This window comes from Oncorhynchus nerka, linkage group LG27 (genome assembly GCF_034236695.1).
Source record: "Oncorhynchus nerka isolate Pitt River linkage group LG27, Oner_Uvic_2.0, whole genome shotgun sequence".
Lineage (NCBI taxonomy): Eukaryota > Metazoa > Chordata > Actinopteri > Salmoniformes > Salmonidae > Oncorhynchus > Oncorhynchus nerka.
The window spans coordinates 25,049,039-25,064,963 of record NC_088422.1 but is presented as its reverse complement, the minus strand read 5'-3'; the positions used below and the strand labels follow the sequence as shown (position 1 = coordinate 25,064,963).

At 44.6% G+C, this 15,925-nt stretch overlaps 1 protein-coding gene across 1 annotated transcript in view; it reads left to right on the top strand.

Moving 5' to 3' along the window:
• LOC115111440 (voltage-dependent N-type calcium channel subunit alpha-1B-like) overlaps positions 1–15,925 on the top strand; it is a 177,769-nt gene that overhangs the window by 118,021 nt on the left and 43,823 nt on the right. The window contains 7 exon segments of the mRNA XM_065011492.1: positions 1,571–1,643; positions 1,763–1,880; positions 11,224–11,291; positions 11,847–11,953; positions 12,336–12,392; positions 13,141–13,203; positions 14,147–14,182. Coding sequence (XP_064867564.1) covers positions 1,571–1,643; positions 1,763–1,880; positions 11,224–11,291; positions 11,847–11,953; positions 12,336–12,392; positions 13,141–13,203; positions 14,147–14,182 — 522 coding nt within the window.

Here is a 15,925-nt window from a genome sequence, read left to right as displayed (position 1 = left end):
AAGGCACCTAAAGGACTCTCAGACCATGAGAAACAAGATTTTCTGGTCTGATGAAACCAAGATTGAACTTTGGCCTGAATGCCAAGTGTCACGTCTGGAGGAAACCTGGCACCATCCCTACGGTGAAGCATAATGGTGGCAGCATCATGCTGTGGGGATGTTTTTCAGCGGCAGGGACTGGGAGACTAGTCAGGATTGAGGGAAAGATGAACGGAGCAAAGTACAGAGAGATCCTTGATGAAAGCCTGCTCCAGAGTGCTCTCGACCTCAGACTGGGGGTGAAGGTTCACCCTCGAAACAGGACAACAACCCTAAGCACACAGCCAAGACAACACAGGAGTGGCTTCAGGACAAGTCTCTGAATATCCTTGAGTGGCACAGCCAGTGCCTGGACTTGAACCCGATCGAACATCTCTGGAGAGACCTGAAAATAGCTGTGCAGTGACGCTCCCCATACAACCTGACAGAGCTTGAGAGGATCTGTAGGGAAGAATGGGAGAAACTCCCCAAATACAGGTGTGCCAAGCTTGTAGCGTCATACCCAAGAAGACTTAAGGCTGTAATAGCTGCTAAAGATGCTTCAATAAAGTACTGAGTAAAGGTTTTTTATTTTTTATTTGATAAATTAGCTAACATTTCTAAAAAATAAAAAGAAACAGTTTTTGCTTTGTCATTATGGCTGTAGATTGATGAGGGGGAAAAACAGTTAATCCATTTTAGAATAAGGCTGTAACATAATAATATGTGGAAAAAGTCAAGGGGTCAGAATACTTTCCGAATGCACTGTAAATACAGGCTAAATGCCAGTCGTGTTTCAGAAATATAATGAAGGATGAATCATGTTTTGTACATTCAGTGTATATTTAACATCATGCCTGTTCCAGTGAAAAGAAAAGAAACACATTTAGTGAGATGCATAGTGAGATGCATACAGTATTAGATGCACACTATACCCGAAGTCACTTGTTTTATCTATTGTGTTCTATTGTATTTATCTATTATATTTGGTATTTTATCATGATTCACTTGTACAGTTGCACATATTTTTACCTTACAGTAGGGTGGATTAAACAGGGTTTTATGCTGACCTGCATTGTCTTTTCTCTAGTTGGGAAACTAATGAGATATGTACTAATGAATGTCTGTATATGCACCAAGGATTTTAGCAGGCAGAGAGAAGACACATTTAGTTTGCTTTCTACATCACTCTCATTGTTGGAAAGTGTAATGAGGTCCCTGTAGATTCTCACATAGCAATACAGAATATCAAGATTAGCATAAATGTATTTTCAACTCCCCGTTAGCTAGGAATGTGTTCTGCTGTGAGATCAGCCTTGACGGAGAGGTTTACGTTAGCCAACCAAGCTGTTAGGGCTCTGACAGTAGCAAGATGTACTATAAATATTGTTGCTGGAGCAACGCAATAATATATTATTACTAAGTGTGATTCTTCTACATTTTTCAATGGTCACAAAAGTGATGAGGGATTATAAAATATAGTGTGAACCTGTGTGATAGCCAGGCATAGCTCAAAGTTAACAACCTCTCTAATCTGTGTTTCCGACTGCAGGTTTAATTTTGAAGATGAGACACCAACAACAAACTTCGACACCTTTCCAGCAGCCATTCTCACAGTTTTCCAGGTGATGTTTACAAAATGCTCAATCAAGTTGTGCTTTGTTTGCCTTTTGAAAATCACTTTATATTGTAATTACTGTAATACCATTAGCTAAATCCGTGACAATATGTTTGTGTCTCCTAGATTCTGACAGGAGAGGACTGGAATGCGGTGATGTATCATGGGATAGAGTCCCATGGGGGCGTTCGGTGGGGAATGTTCTCCTCTATCTACTTCATCGTTCTCACCCTGTTTGGAAACTGTATCCTCTCTAGATGATCGACCTGCATTGATTAAATCAAATCAAATAGTATTTTTCACATGCTTCGTAAACAACAGGTGTAGACGAACAGTGTATTGTTTACTTATGGGCCCTTCCCAACAATGCAGAGAGAAAAAAAAGATAGTAGCACGAGGAATAAGTACACAATGAGTAATGAATGATAACTTCTCCATAAGCATCACGAGGCCTGTGATAGTAACATGATTTGGCACAGATTTGTACACTATAAGAATTTAAATATACACTGAGTATACCAAACATTAGGAACACCACCCATTTTGCCCTCAAAACAGCCTCAATTCGTCAAGGCATGGGTTCTACAAGCAGTCGAAAGCATTCCACAGGGATCCTAGCCCATGTTGACTCCTGTGCTTCCCACAGTTGTGTCAAGTTGGCTGAATGTCCTTTGGTGGACCATTCTTGATACACATGGGAAACTTGAGCGTGAAAAACCCATCAGTGTTGTAGTTTTTCACACAAACCCGTGCGCCTGGCACCTACTACCATACCTTGTCCAAAGACACTTGAATCTTTTGTCTTACCCATTCACCCTCTGAATGGCACACATACGCAATCAAATGATTCTTTAACCTGTTTCCTTCCCTTCATCTACACTGATTGAAGTGGATTTAACAAGTGACATCAATAAGGGAACCATAGCTTTCAGCTGGATTCACCTGGTCAGTCTATCTCATGGGAAGATCAGGTGTTCTTAATATTTTGTCTACTCAGTGTATACTGTATAGCAGGGCTTGACATTAACACTTGTTCTCTTGTCTTGGACAACAATATAGATTTCAATTGTCCGAAAAGAAAAGTATTAAAAAATCGAACTAAAATCACAATGTCAAACAATTCCTCCGATCAGAGAGGCTAACATTGGAATAATATTCAAATCTATTTTTCATGTACATAAATAAAAAGCCTACATGTCAAAGTGTAGGTGATATGCATATTGGCTGCAGCCTCATGTCCAAACCGATACCTTACCGTGAAATGCAATTTTAAGGAAAGATTTACTAAATACTAACAAACAAAGAAATAACACAATAAAATAATAATAACGAGGCTAAATACAGGGGGTACCAAGTCAATGTGCGAGGGTACAGGTTAGTCAAGGTAATTGAGGTAATATGTACATGTAGGTAGGGGTAAAGTGACTGTGCATAGATAATAAACAGAGTAGCAGCAGCGTAAAAAAGGGGGGTCAAATCAAATAGTCCAGGTAGCCATTTTATTAATTGTTCAGCAGACTTATGGCTTGGGGGTAGAAGCTTTAAGGAGCATTTGGACCTCGACTCGGCGCTCCAGTACCGCTTGCTGTGCCATAGCAGAGAAAACAGTCTATGACAATTTGTAGGGCCTTCCACTGACACCGCCTGGTATAGAGGTCCTAGATGGCAGAAAGCTTGGCCCCACATTGGGATACAGAGCTGTTGCCATACCAAGCGGTGATGCAACCAGTCAGAATGCTCTCAATGGTGCAGCTGTAGCACTTTTTGGCACCACACTGCCAGGACTCTGACCTCCTCTCTATATGCTGTCTCATCATTGTGGGTGATCAGGCCTACCACTGTTGTGTAATTGGCAAACTTAATGATGGTGTTGGAGTCGTGCTTGGCCTCGCAGTCATTGGTGAACAGGGATTACAGGAGGGGACTAAGCATGCACCCCTGAGGGGCCCCTGTGTTGAGGATCAGTGTGGCAGATGTGTTGTTGCCTACCCTTACCACCTGGGGGTGGCCCGTCAGGAAGTCCAGAATCCAGTTGCAGAGGGAGGTGTTTTGTCCCAGGGTCCTTAGCTTAGGGATGAGCTTCGAGGGCACTATGGCGTTGAACACTTAGCTGTAGTCAATGAACAGCATTCTCACATAGGTGTTCCTTTTGTCCAGGTGGGAAAGGGCAGTGTGGAGTACATGTCCAGGTGGGAAAGGGCAGTGTGGAGTACAATTGAGATTGCATCATCTGTGGATCTGTTGGTGCGGTATGCGAATTGGAATGGGTCTACGTTTTCCGGGATGATGCTGTTGTGAGCCATGACCTGCCTTTCAAAGGACTGGTGTTCTCGTGCATGCTTCAGTGTTGCTTGCCTCGAAGCGAGCATAGATGGCATTTAGCTCGTCTGGTAGGCTCGCTTCACTGGGCAGCTTATGACTGGATTTCCCTTTGTGATCCATAGTAGTGTGCAAGCCCTGCCACATCAAACAAGCATCCGAGCCGGTGTAGTAGGAATCAATCTAAGTCCTGTATGGACGCATTCACTGTTTGATAGTTTGTCTGAGGGCATAGCGGGATTTCTCACAAGTGTCTGCATTATTGTCCGCTCCTTGAAAGCGGCAGCTCTAGCCTTTAGGTCAGTGTGGATGTTGCCTGTAATCCATGGCTTCTGGTAAGGGTATATACGTGCGGTCACTGTGGAGATGACGTCATCGATGCACTTATTGATGAAACTGGGGACTGATGTGGTGTACTCCTCAATGCCATTGGATATATCCCGGAACACATTCCAGTCTGTGCTCGCAAGACAGTCTTGTAGCTTAGCATCCATGTCATCTGACCACTTCCGTATTGAGTGAGACACTGGTACTTCCTGCTTTAGTTTTTCCTTGTAAGCAGGAATCGGGAGGATATAATTATAGTCAAATTTGCCTAATGAATTGCGAGGGAGAGCTTTGTACCTGTCATTAGGAGCGCCGTCCCTGGCCGCTAGGAGCGACGCTTCTGAATAAACATTTTCTTGTTTGCTTATGGCATTATTTTAATTTTATTTTTTTATTTCACCTTTATTTAACCAGGTAGGCTAGTTGAGAACAAGTTCTCATTTGCAACTGCGACCTGGCCATGATAAAGCATAGCAGTGTGAACAGACAACACAGAGTTACACATGGAGTAAACAATTAACAAGTCAATAACACAGTAGAAAAAAATGGGCAGTCTATATACAATGTGTGCAAAAGGCATGAGGAGGTAGACGAATAATACAATGAGGTGTTGGCTTTAGGGATGATCAGTGAGATACACCTGCTGGAGCGCGTGCTACGGATGGGTGTTGCCATCGTGACCAGTGAACTGAGATAAGGCGGAGCTTTACCTAGCATGGACTTGTAGATGACCTGGAGCCAGTGGGTCTGGCGACGAATATGTAGCGAGGGCCATCCGACTAGAGCATACAAGTCGCAGTGGTGGGTGGTATAAGGTGCTTTGGTGACAAAACGGATGGCACTGTGATAGACTGCATCCAGTTTGCTGAGTAGAGTGTTGGAAGCCATTTTGTAGATGACATCGCCGAAGTCGAGGATCGGTAGGATAGTCAGTTTTACTAGGGTAAGCTTGGCGGCGTGAGTGAAGGAGGCTTTGTTGCAGAATAGAAAGCCGACTCTTGATTTTATTTTCGATTGGAGATGTTTGATGTGAGTCTGGAAGGAGAGTTTGCAGTCTAGCCAGACACCTAGGTACTTATAGATGTCCACATATTCAAGGTCGGAACCAACCAGGGTGGTGATGCTAGTCGGGCATGCGGGTGCAGGCAGCGATCGGTTGAAAAGCATGCATTTGGTTTTACTCGCGTTTAAGAGCAGTTGGAGGCCACGGAAGGAGTGCTGTATGGCGTTGAAGCTCGTTTGGAGGTTAGATAGCACAGTGTCCAATGACGGGCCGAAAGTATATAGAATGGTATCGTCTGCGTAGAGGTGGATCAGGGAATCGCCCGCAGCAAGAGCAACATCATTGATATATACAGAGAAAAGAGTCGGCCCGAGAATTGAACCCTGTGGCACCCCCATAGAGACTGCCAGAGGACCAGACAGCATGCCCTCCGATTTGACACACTGAACTCTGTCTGCAAAGTAATTGGTGAACCAGGCAAGGCAGTCATCCGAAAAACCGAGGCTATTGAGTCTGCCGATAAGAATATGGTGATTGACAGAGTCGAAAGCCTTGGCGAGGTCGATGAAGACGGCTGCACAGTACTGTCTTTTATCGATGGCGGTTATGATATCGTTTAGTACCTTGAGTGTGGCTGAGGTGCACCCGTGACCGGCTCGGAAACCAGATTGCACAGCGGAGAAGGTACGGTGGGATTCGAGATGGTCAGTGACCTGTTTGTTGACTTGGCTTTCGAAGACCTTAGATAGGCAGGGCAGGATGGATATAGGTCTATAGCAGTTTGGGTCCAGGGTGTCTCCCCTTTGAAGAGGGGATGACTGCGGCAGCTTTCAATCCTTGGGGATCTCAGACGATATGAAAGAGAGGTTGAACAGGCAGGTAATAGGGGTTGCGACAATGGCGGCAGATAGTTTCAGAAATAGAGGGTCCAGATTGTCAAGCCCAGCTGATTTGTACGGGTCCAGGTTTTGCAGCTCTTTCAGAACATCTGCTATCTGGATTTGGGTAAAGGAGAACCTGGAGAGGCTTGGGCGAGGAGCTGCGGGGGGCGGAGCTGTTGGCCGAGGTTGGAGTAGCCAGGCGGAAGGCATGGCCAGCCGTTGAGAAGTGCTTATTGAAGTTTTCGATAATCATGGATTTATCGGTGGAGACCGTGTTACCTAGCCTCAGTGCAGTGGGCAGCTGGGAGGAGGTGCTCTTGTTCTCCATGGACTTCACAGTGTCCCAGAACTTTTTGGAGTTGGAGCTACAGGATGCAAACTTCTGCCTGAAGAAGCTGGCCTTAGCTTTCCTGACTGACTGCGTGTATTGGTTCCTGACTTCCCTGAACAGTTGCATATCACGGGGGCTATTCGATGCTATTGCAGTCCGCCACAGGATGTTTTTGTGCTGGTCGAGGGCAGTCAGGTCTGGAGTGAACCAAGGGCTGTATCTGTTCTTGGTTCTGCATTTTTTGAACGGAGCATGCTTATCTAAAATGGTGAGGAAGTTACTTTTAAAGAATGACCAGGCATCCTCAACTGACGGGATGAGGTCAATGTCCTTCCAGGATACCCGGGCCAGGTCGATTAGAAAGGCCTGCTCACAGAAGTGTTTTAGGGAGCGTTTGACAGTGATGAGGGGTGGTCGTTTGACTGCGGCTCCGTGGCGGATACAGGCAATGAGGCAGTGATTGCTGAGATCCTGGTTGAAGACAGCGGAGGTGTATTTGGAGGGCCAGTTGGTTAGGATGATGTCTATGAGGGTGCCCTTGTTTACAGAGTTAGGGTTGTACCTGGTGGGTTCCTTGATGATTTGAGTGAGATTGAGGGCATCTAGCTTACATTGTAGGACTGCCGGGGTGTTAAGCATATCCCAGTTTAGGTCACCTAACAGAACAAACTCTGAAGCTAGATGGGGGCGATCAATTCACAAATGGTGTCAGGGCACAGCTGGGAGCTGAGGGTGGTCGGTAGCAGGCGGCAACAGTGAGAGACTTATTTCTGGAGAGAGTAATTTTCAAAATTAGTAGTTCGAACTGTTTGGGTATGGACCTGGAAAGTATGACATTACTTTGCAGGCTATCTCTGCAGTAGACTGCAACTCTGCCCCCTTTGGCAGTTCTATCTTGACGGAAGATGTTATAGTTGGGTATGGAAATCTCTGAATTTTTGGTGGCCTTCCTGAGCCAGGATTCAGACACGGCAAGGACATCAGGGTTAGCAGAGTGTGCTAAAGCAGTGAGTAAAACAAACTTAGGGAGGAGGCTTCTGATGTTGACATGCATAAAACCAAGGCTTTTTCGATCACAGAAGTCAACAAATGAGGGTACCTGGGGACATGCAGGGCCTGGGTTTACCTCCACATCACCCGCGGAACAGAGAAGGAGTAGTATGAGGGTGCGGCTAAAGGCTATCAAAACTGGTCGCCTAGAGCGTTGGGGGCAGAGGATAAGAGGAGCAGGTTTCTGGGCATGGTAGAATATATTCAGGGCATAATGCGCAGACAGGGGTATGGTGGGGTGCGGGTACAGCGGAGGTAAGCCCAGGCACTGGGTGATGATGAGAGAGGTTGTATCTCTGGACATGCTGGTTGTAATGGGTGAGGTCACCGCATGTGTGGGAGGTGGGACAAAGGAGGTAACAGGGGTATGCAGAGTGGATCTAGGGGCTCCATTGTGAACTAAAACAATGATAACTAACCTGAACAACAGTATACAAGGTATATTGACATCTGAGAGAGACATACAGCGAGGCATACAGTAATCACAGGTGTTGAATTTGGAAAGCTAGCTAAAAACAGTAGGCGAGGCTAATCCGCTAGCACAACAAACAGCAGGTAAAATGGCGTTGACTAGGCAACGGGGCCGACAGGTAAAACAAACAAGCAGAATGGAGTACCGTGATTAATGGACAGTCCAGCGTGTGTCAGCTATGTAGCCAAGAGATCAGTGTCCAGGGGGCAGCGGTGGATGGGCAGGGAAGCTGGGCTGGCGAGTGTTATCCAGGTTTTTAAAAACTAACAATGACTAAATAGCTTGTAGCTAGTTAGCTGGTTAGCGTCTGGAGGTTCTTGAGTGTGTCATAAAAATAAAATTAAAATTAAAAGTAATAGCGATTCCGTATCACATTGGGTGAGGCAGGTTTCCGGAAGGTATAAACAAATTAAAAATCAAAAAGAGATAGAAAGTAAATGGGGTCAGAGAGTGATTGGGACGCGGTGGTTCAGACGGTTAGCATGCCTGTGCTAACAAGCTAACAGTTCGTAGGCCCGAGCTAGACAAGGTAGCAGTTAGCGGACCGGAGCTTGACAAGCTAGCCGTTAGCAGGCCGAATTAGCAAGCAGGGAGATAGCGAGGGCTAGAGAGTTAACCTTTGGGGGACGTCGCGATGGGGTGAGTCTGTTTATTCCTCTTCATGCGGTGACATCGACAGACCGGTCGTGGGCCCGGGTAATTGTAGCCCAGGAGTATGCTACAGGTGCTCTAGTACGCTAGGTGAGCTGGAGACACGGCGATTCAGAAAGCTCGCGGGCCTTGGCCAGCAGATGGATCTTTGGCGATGTCGCAGCGGAAAAGCCTGTTGAAACCACCTCGGACGATTATGTCGGCGGACCAGTCGTGATGGATCGGCGGGGCTCCGTGTCGGCAGTAGAGGGTCCAGGCCAGTTGGCAAAATAGGTATTGTTGGACCTCTTCGGCTAGTCGGGAGATGGGCTTAGCTCGAGGCTAGCTCAAGGCTAACTGGTGCTTGCTCTGGGACAGAGACGTTAGCCAGGAGTAGCCACTCGGATTGCAGCTAGCTAGTTGCGATGATCCGGTGTAAAGGTTCAGAGCTTGCGGTAGGAATCCAGATGTGGTAGAGAAAAGCAGTCTGATATGCTCTGGGTTGATGTCGCGCTGGTGTCCTAGTTAGCTTTGAAGACCGCTAGCAGTGGCTAGCTACTAGCTAGTAGCTAGTTAGCTGGCTAGCTTCTGATGAGGGTTCCGGTTCTAAAGTATAGAAAAAGCAGATCCGTACCACATTGGGTGATGCGGGTTGCAGGAGAGTATATTCAGCCTGTAATTGGAAAGTGAGATTAAAATATGTACGAAATATATACAGAAAAAAAAAACGAGGAAAACTATATTTACACTATATTTACACCAGACAGGACGGGACAAGACAAAACACACGTCCGACTGCTACGCCATCTTGAAAGAGATGTATTATACAGTTATTTTAGTGTGGTCTTAGTGCCAGCATTGGTTTGTGGTGGTAAATAGACAGCTACGAAAAATATAGATGAAAACTCTCTTGGTAGATAGTGTGGTCTATAGCTTATCATGACATACTCTACCGCAGGGGAGCAAAACATCAAAAGCTTGTGCGCCAGCTGACAAATAAACACAGGCTACCACCTCTCGTCTTACTTGAGGTAGCTGTTCTGTCTTGCCGATGCACAGAAAATCCAGCTAACTGTTTATCTAGGTTGTAGTTCAGCCACGACTCAGTGAAACATAAAATATTACAGTTTTTAATGTCCCGTTGGTAGGATAGTCTCGAACAGAGCTCATCCAGTTTATTCTCAAGTTATTGCATGTTGGCCAATAGGAAGGAGGGTAGAAATGGGTGACCCATTCGCCAACGAATTTTCACAAGGCACCCGGATCCGCGCCTCTGTATCTCAGTCTCCTCTTCATGTGAATGAGGGGGATTGGGGCCTGGTCCGGAAGCAGCAGTAAATCCTTCGCGTCAGACTCATTAAAGAAATAATCTCTGTTCAGATCGAGGTGAGTAATTGCTGTTATGGCATCCAGAAGCTCTTTTCGGTCATAGGAGATGGAAGCAGAAACATTACGTACCATAAAAGTTACAAACAATGTGGGGAAAAAACACACAAAATAGCACAATTGGTTAGGAGCCCGTAAAACAGCAGCCATCCCCTCCGGCACCATTTACTTTCCTATGATCTTCTATGTAGAAGAACCCCTTACCTTCTAACCACTCTTGTGTAGCTTGTAAACAAAACATGTTACATGTGCAGGTTCATGAGAGTCTCAGCTTTTCATAGATAGCTTTTAACAGTTTGTAACTCAAACCATTTGGACTCTACGGAAATGTTTGTATAAAGTCCTTCGGGATCCACCCTTGTCTCACCAACACTTCTCTAGCTCTGTCCCTGTTTATCACACAAACTAATGGTCTGTAGCTCAAACACAAAATGTTTAAAAGGGCTTCGTCCAAAATGTGCCGGCGGTATAGTGGAACTAATTGGGTTAAAGGCTCCCTAACAGCTTCTACCACCAAGCCATAAGACTGCTGAACAGTTAATGAACTGGCTACCCGGACCATTTGCATTGACCCCCTCCCCCCTTTTTTTATGCTGCTGCTACTTGCTGTTTATTATCTATGCACGGTCACTTTAACCCTACATACATATTACCTCAATTACCTTGACTAACCTGTACCCCCGCACATTGACTCGGTATCAGTACCACCTGTATATAGCCTCGTTATTGTAATATTTTCTTAACTCTTATTTTTTCTTAACTGGACTGTTGATTAAGGGCTTGTAACTAAGCATTTCATGGTAAGGTCTACCTGTTGTATTCGGCGCATGTGACAAATATATATGTGTTTGATTTGTGTTAAAGGGGCAGTGTTGTATTTTGATGCAGGCTTGAATATACAAAGAAGCCAATAGACAGCGTGTAGCCTACATTTTGGTATGATTCTCTATGGTAAAAAATATAGTAATGCATTTTATTTTGTAAAGTGCTTCCTTGCATCATACAATTATGTAAAAATGGTGTTAGACCTTTTTTTTTGGGGGGGGGAGTGAAAAATCAGTCCTACTTGTCTGAAGGGAAAGTGGCAAAAAATAGTTAATGTCAAGCTCTGCTGTATAGGATGATTAGGATCCGATGTAAATATTGATTGATTGACTGTTTGAACTTACCTGACCACTCACTGATCAGACACTCTGCTCAATGTCTTCTTGGCCATCGCCGTTGACAACCTTGCAAACGCACAGGAGCTCACTAAGGTAATGGTACATATTACAGTAGGGCGTCCAGCCTCGGAACGAGAGAGAGAGAGCAAGAGTTCAGCTGATGATCCATCATAAAAGTCAGCTGTCTAATCAAACGACTCATGGAAATTCATTTCATTGATGCTTGTTGAATTAGACAGGTAATATTCCTATTAGGATATAGAGTGCCTTGCTTTACTAGTTCCTTTACCCTGTCGTCTGGTGCTGTTCTGGGATGACTGCTGTTTGTCCTGGTCAATAACTCAAAGCAATGAATCTCCTAACTGGTTGTAGGATTTTCAACCATTAATATTTCACCTATGGGGAAGAGGCTTAAATCTTCGTGGTCACTCCAGAAAGAGTTGATGACATTGATTTGTTGGCTTGTGGCAGGGCTTATCATCATGTCTCCATTGATGGCCCTCCTACCCACCCCTGTGTGACCTTCTTTCCTCTGTGTGTGTGTACTCCCCAGGACGAGGAGGAGCAGGAGTTGGCCATCACTAAGAAGATGGCCCTCCTACCCACCCCTGTGTGACCTTCTTTCCTCTGTGTGTGTGTACTCCCCAGGACGAGGAGGAGCAGGAGGTGGCCATCACTAAGAAGATGGCCCTCCAGAAGGTCAAGGAGGTGAAGGAGGTCAGCCCCATTTCAGCAGCTAACATCTCCATCACTGCGTAAGTCATGATATGGCGTTTGATCCAGTTTCCCCCTGCTTACCCCCCCCCCCCCCCTCCAAGCACACCACACTGTCTCCCCCTCCTGAGAGATGCTCTTTTATATTCGTTTTAGTTTGTCTACATGAGATGTTGTGTTGTTTGCGGCTCAATATACTGTAAGTTATATTATCCTGTCTGTAGGCCCAGTTTTTTGTTGATTGTGTTCTGAGTTTCGAATGATTTAACCCTTCTGTTCCCAATGTCTGATGTTTTGATAGATCATGTGTTCTCTCTTTGAGTCACTGTAGGGCTCAATGTTGTAAATGTGTGAGAAGCAGTTCGTAAAAGGATTAAGAAGGGTCAGAGATACCTTAATACTCTGGCTCCCACCCCCACATAGGCTACACAGTATGCTGTACACAGGCCAACATGGAGCGGAGAGGGCAATGCCAGCAAGGTAATTTCATAAACAATGAGCATAGATTGAGCATGCAATGCTGTACATTCAGACATATGGTTCTGTGGTGTATACCATTGTTGTACCCCACCACTAATCTCTTTTGAGTGACAGGCACTTAACATAAAATGTCAATTGAGCTAGCTAAATAGATAGTCCACATGAGATATTGAGCATATCAGTCATTATATGTGGCACTATATCCTTGTACTGCCGTTCACCTATGTATAACATCTGCAATTAGTGTCTTCATAGTAGATGGTAGCAGGATATGTGATTCTGTCCTTATTTTAAATGTTTTGTCTTAAATGTTTCAAGACACTGTTTTATCTTATTTTATATTTTTTTAAACGTGATGTAGCCATCAATTTGAGAACCTTATTAATATTTGTTTTGAGTATTTTTTCCTCCATATTTCCTCAAACTAATTCTAAATGTAATGTAACTGGACTTGAAACATGGCACCTATAAGTCTCTTGCACAGAGATTTCTGTCTCTGCATTGCGAGATATGACTATATTCACTATTGTCTTGGAGGTTGAACATCTCAAAACTGCTACTATCATTCCTTTGTTTCCTCAGTCTGCTGGTCTTAAACTGAGACTCCCATTGAGTTGACGTCTAATAGGAAAGTACAGGGACAGACAGGTGGATAGATGGAAAGAGGGTGTCCTGTCCTCCTTCTGACCCTGAACTCTCCCCCTCTTTTGTTCTCCCTCCCCCAACTTTTGTTTTTTTGCATGTGCAGTTTTGTAAAGCAAAGTCGAGGTGCACTCTCTTGCAGCTCGTCCGTCTGCAGCGTTAATTCACTGTGAGTGTTTACTCTCCGTTACACTTTACCTCATCACCCTCCTCCTCCTCCCTAGCCTGGGTCCCATTCACTATGTACAGTAGCCAATTCTTCTATTGTTGTCATGCCTTTAATGTTGGCCCCCCCCTTCCTCCATCTCCCCCTTGACTCCCAACTGAGCATGGTGTCATACCATTATGAGTTTTCCACTGTGTTGAACTGTTGCAGATGAATGTGGAAGCCTGACTCAGTAATGGGTGTCATGAGATGGTATGCTCATGCTGTATCTACATGTTTGTCATGATGGACCAGTGAGTCCTCGTGACTCTCCCTCTCTAAAGAATGACTTCCTGCCTATACTGGGTTTACCACTCAGAGGTAGTCTGTTGTGCTGCTGGACTGGGCTGGGCTGGGTTGACAGCAAGCCCCTGCTGTGTAGAGCAGACGTTCTGTAGGGGAGATACTGAAATCCGTTCTCACTCCCTGTCTTAATGACCCACAGCAAAGCCACTAGAAACTGTCGCTGACGCTCAGTGAGTCAGCAGTTCCATCTGAGCAGCTCTGTAATGGCCACCATGTGCCACAGGACCAGATGCCACTGTCAAGCAACTGGAGAGGCAAAACACACACACACACACACACACACACACACACACACACACACACACACACACACACACACACACACGTGTTTAAGATAAAGTCAAGTACTAAATCTCCTTATTGTAGTTCAATACCAACATCTGGGTCTTTCCCTTGTCTTTAGTTTTAGTTCTCCTCTCAGTGAAGTAAGTTATGTGGTTTCTGTGTTATTTGTGTCGCCCCATGTTTCTCCTCTGTCACTCTTTATAAACTCTTGTTTCTACCTGTGTTTGTTTTCAATGTCTCCTAACCTGTTAATGGCAGGGAGCTTACTCTTAGTCTGCCCCTTGTTTGTTTCAATGTGCTCCTTTATGTGTTTTAGGAGTTATGTCTGCTCCCCAGTCCATCACTACTTGAGGTCAACTATCTTATGGTGGCCATGTCAATCTACTTGAATAGCATACATACCTTCCTGGTGATGACCATCATCATCATTGTGTTTACATTATTGAAGCAGGATGGAACCAAACTCTTGTCCCGCTTCTTTATTTTGCCCTACATAAGCATGTATCATTTCCTCCTTATACAGTAGTATACCATACACTATACTGTAAATTCACTCAAATAATCCCCTGCCTCCCCTCCATTCACCCCATGTCAGAGACCTCATAGTTTAGAGCTATACTCTGTTGTCAGGTAAGTAATGGAGGAAAGATTGCAGCCCTGGGGTTGAAAATGACCACTAGGCTAGAACAAGTAGACATGATAGTATACAGTTGAAGTCGGAAGTGTACATACACTTAGGTTTGAGCCATTAAAATTTGTTTTTCAACCACTCCACACATTTCTTGTTAACAAACTATAGTTTTGGCAAGTCGGTTAGGATATCTACTTTGTGCATGACACAAGTAATTTTTCCAACAATTGTTTACAGACAGATTATTTCACTTATAATTCACTGTATCACAATTCCAGTGGGTCAGAAGTTTACATACAATAAGTTGACTGTGCCTTTAAACAACCTCCGAAAAAGACCTCAGAAAAAAATTGTAGACCTCCACAAGTTTGGTTCATCCTTGAGAGCAATTTCCAAACGCCTGAAGGTACCACGCTCATCTGTACAAACAATGGTACGCAAGTATAAACAACATTGGGACCACACAGCCGTCATACCACTCAGGAAGGAGACGCGTTCTGTCTCCTAGAGATGAACGTACTTTGCTTGCGAAAAGTGCAAATCAATCCCAGAACAACAGCAAAGGACCTTGTGAAGATGCTGGAGGAAACAGGTACAAAATATCTATATCCACAGTAAAACGAGTCCTATATCGACATAACCAGAAAAGTCGCTCAGCAAGGAAGAAGCCACTGCTCCAAAACCGCCATAAAAAAAGTCAGACTACGGTTTGCAACTGCACATGTGGACAAAGATCACACTTTTTGGAGAAATGTCCTCTGGTCTGATGAAACAAAAATATAAATGTTTGGCCATAACCGTGAAGTATGGGGGTGGCAGCATCATGCTGTGGGGGTGCTTTGCTGCAGGAGGGACTGGTCCACTTCACAAAATAGATTGCATTATGAGGCAGGAAAGTTATGTGCATATATTGAAGCAACATCTCAAGACATCAGTCAGGAAGTTAAAGCTTGGTCGCAAATCGTTCTTCCAAATGGACAATGACCCTAAGCATACCTCCAAAGTTGCGTCAAAATGGCTTAAGGACAACAAAGTCAAGGTATTGGAGTGGCCATCACAAAGCCCTGACCTCAATCTTATAGAACATTTGAAGTGCAGAACTGAAAAAGCATGTGCGAGCATGGAGGCCTAAAATCCTGACTCAGTTACACCAGCTCTGTCAGGAGAAATGGGTCAAACTTCCCCCAACTTATTGTGGGAAGCTTGTGGAAGGCTACCTGAAACGTTTGACCCAAATTAAACAATTTAAAGGCAATGCTACCAAATACTAATATGTAAACTTCTGACCCACTGGGAATGTGATGAAATAAATAAAAGCTGAAATAAATCTCTCTCTACTACTATTCTGACATTTCACATTCTTAAAATAAAGTGGTGATCCTAAATGACCTAAGACAGGGATTGTTTTTACAAGGATTAAATGTCAGAAATGTGGAAAAACTGAGTTTAAATGTACTTGGCTAA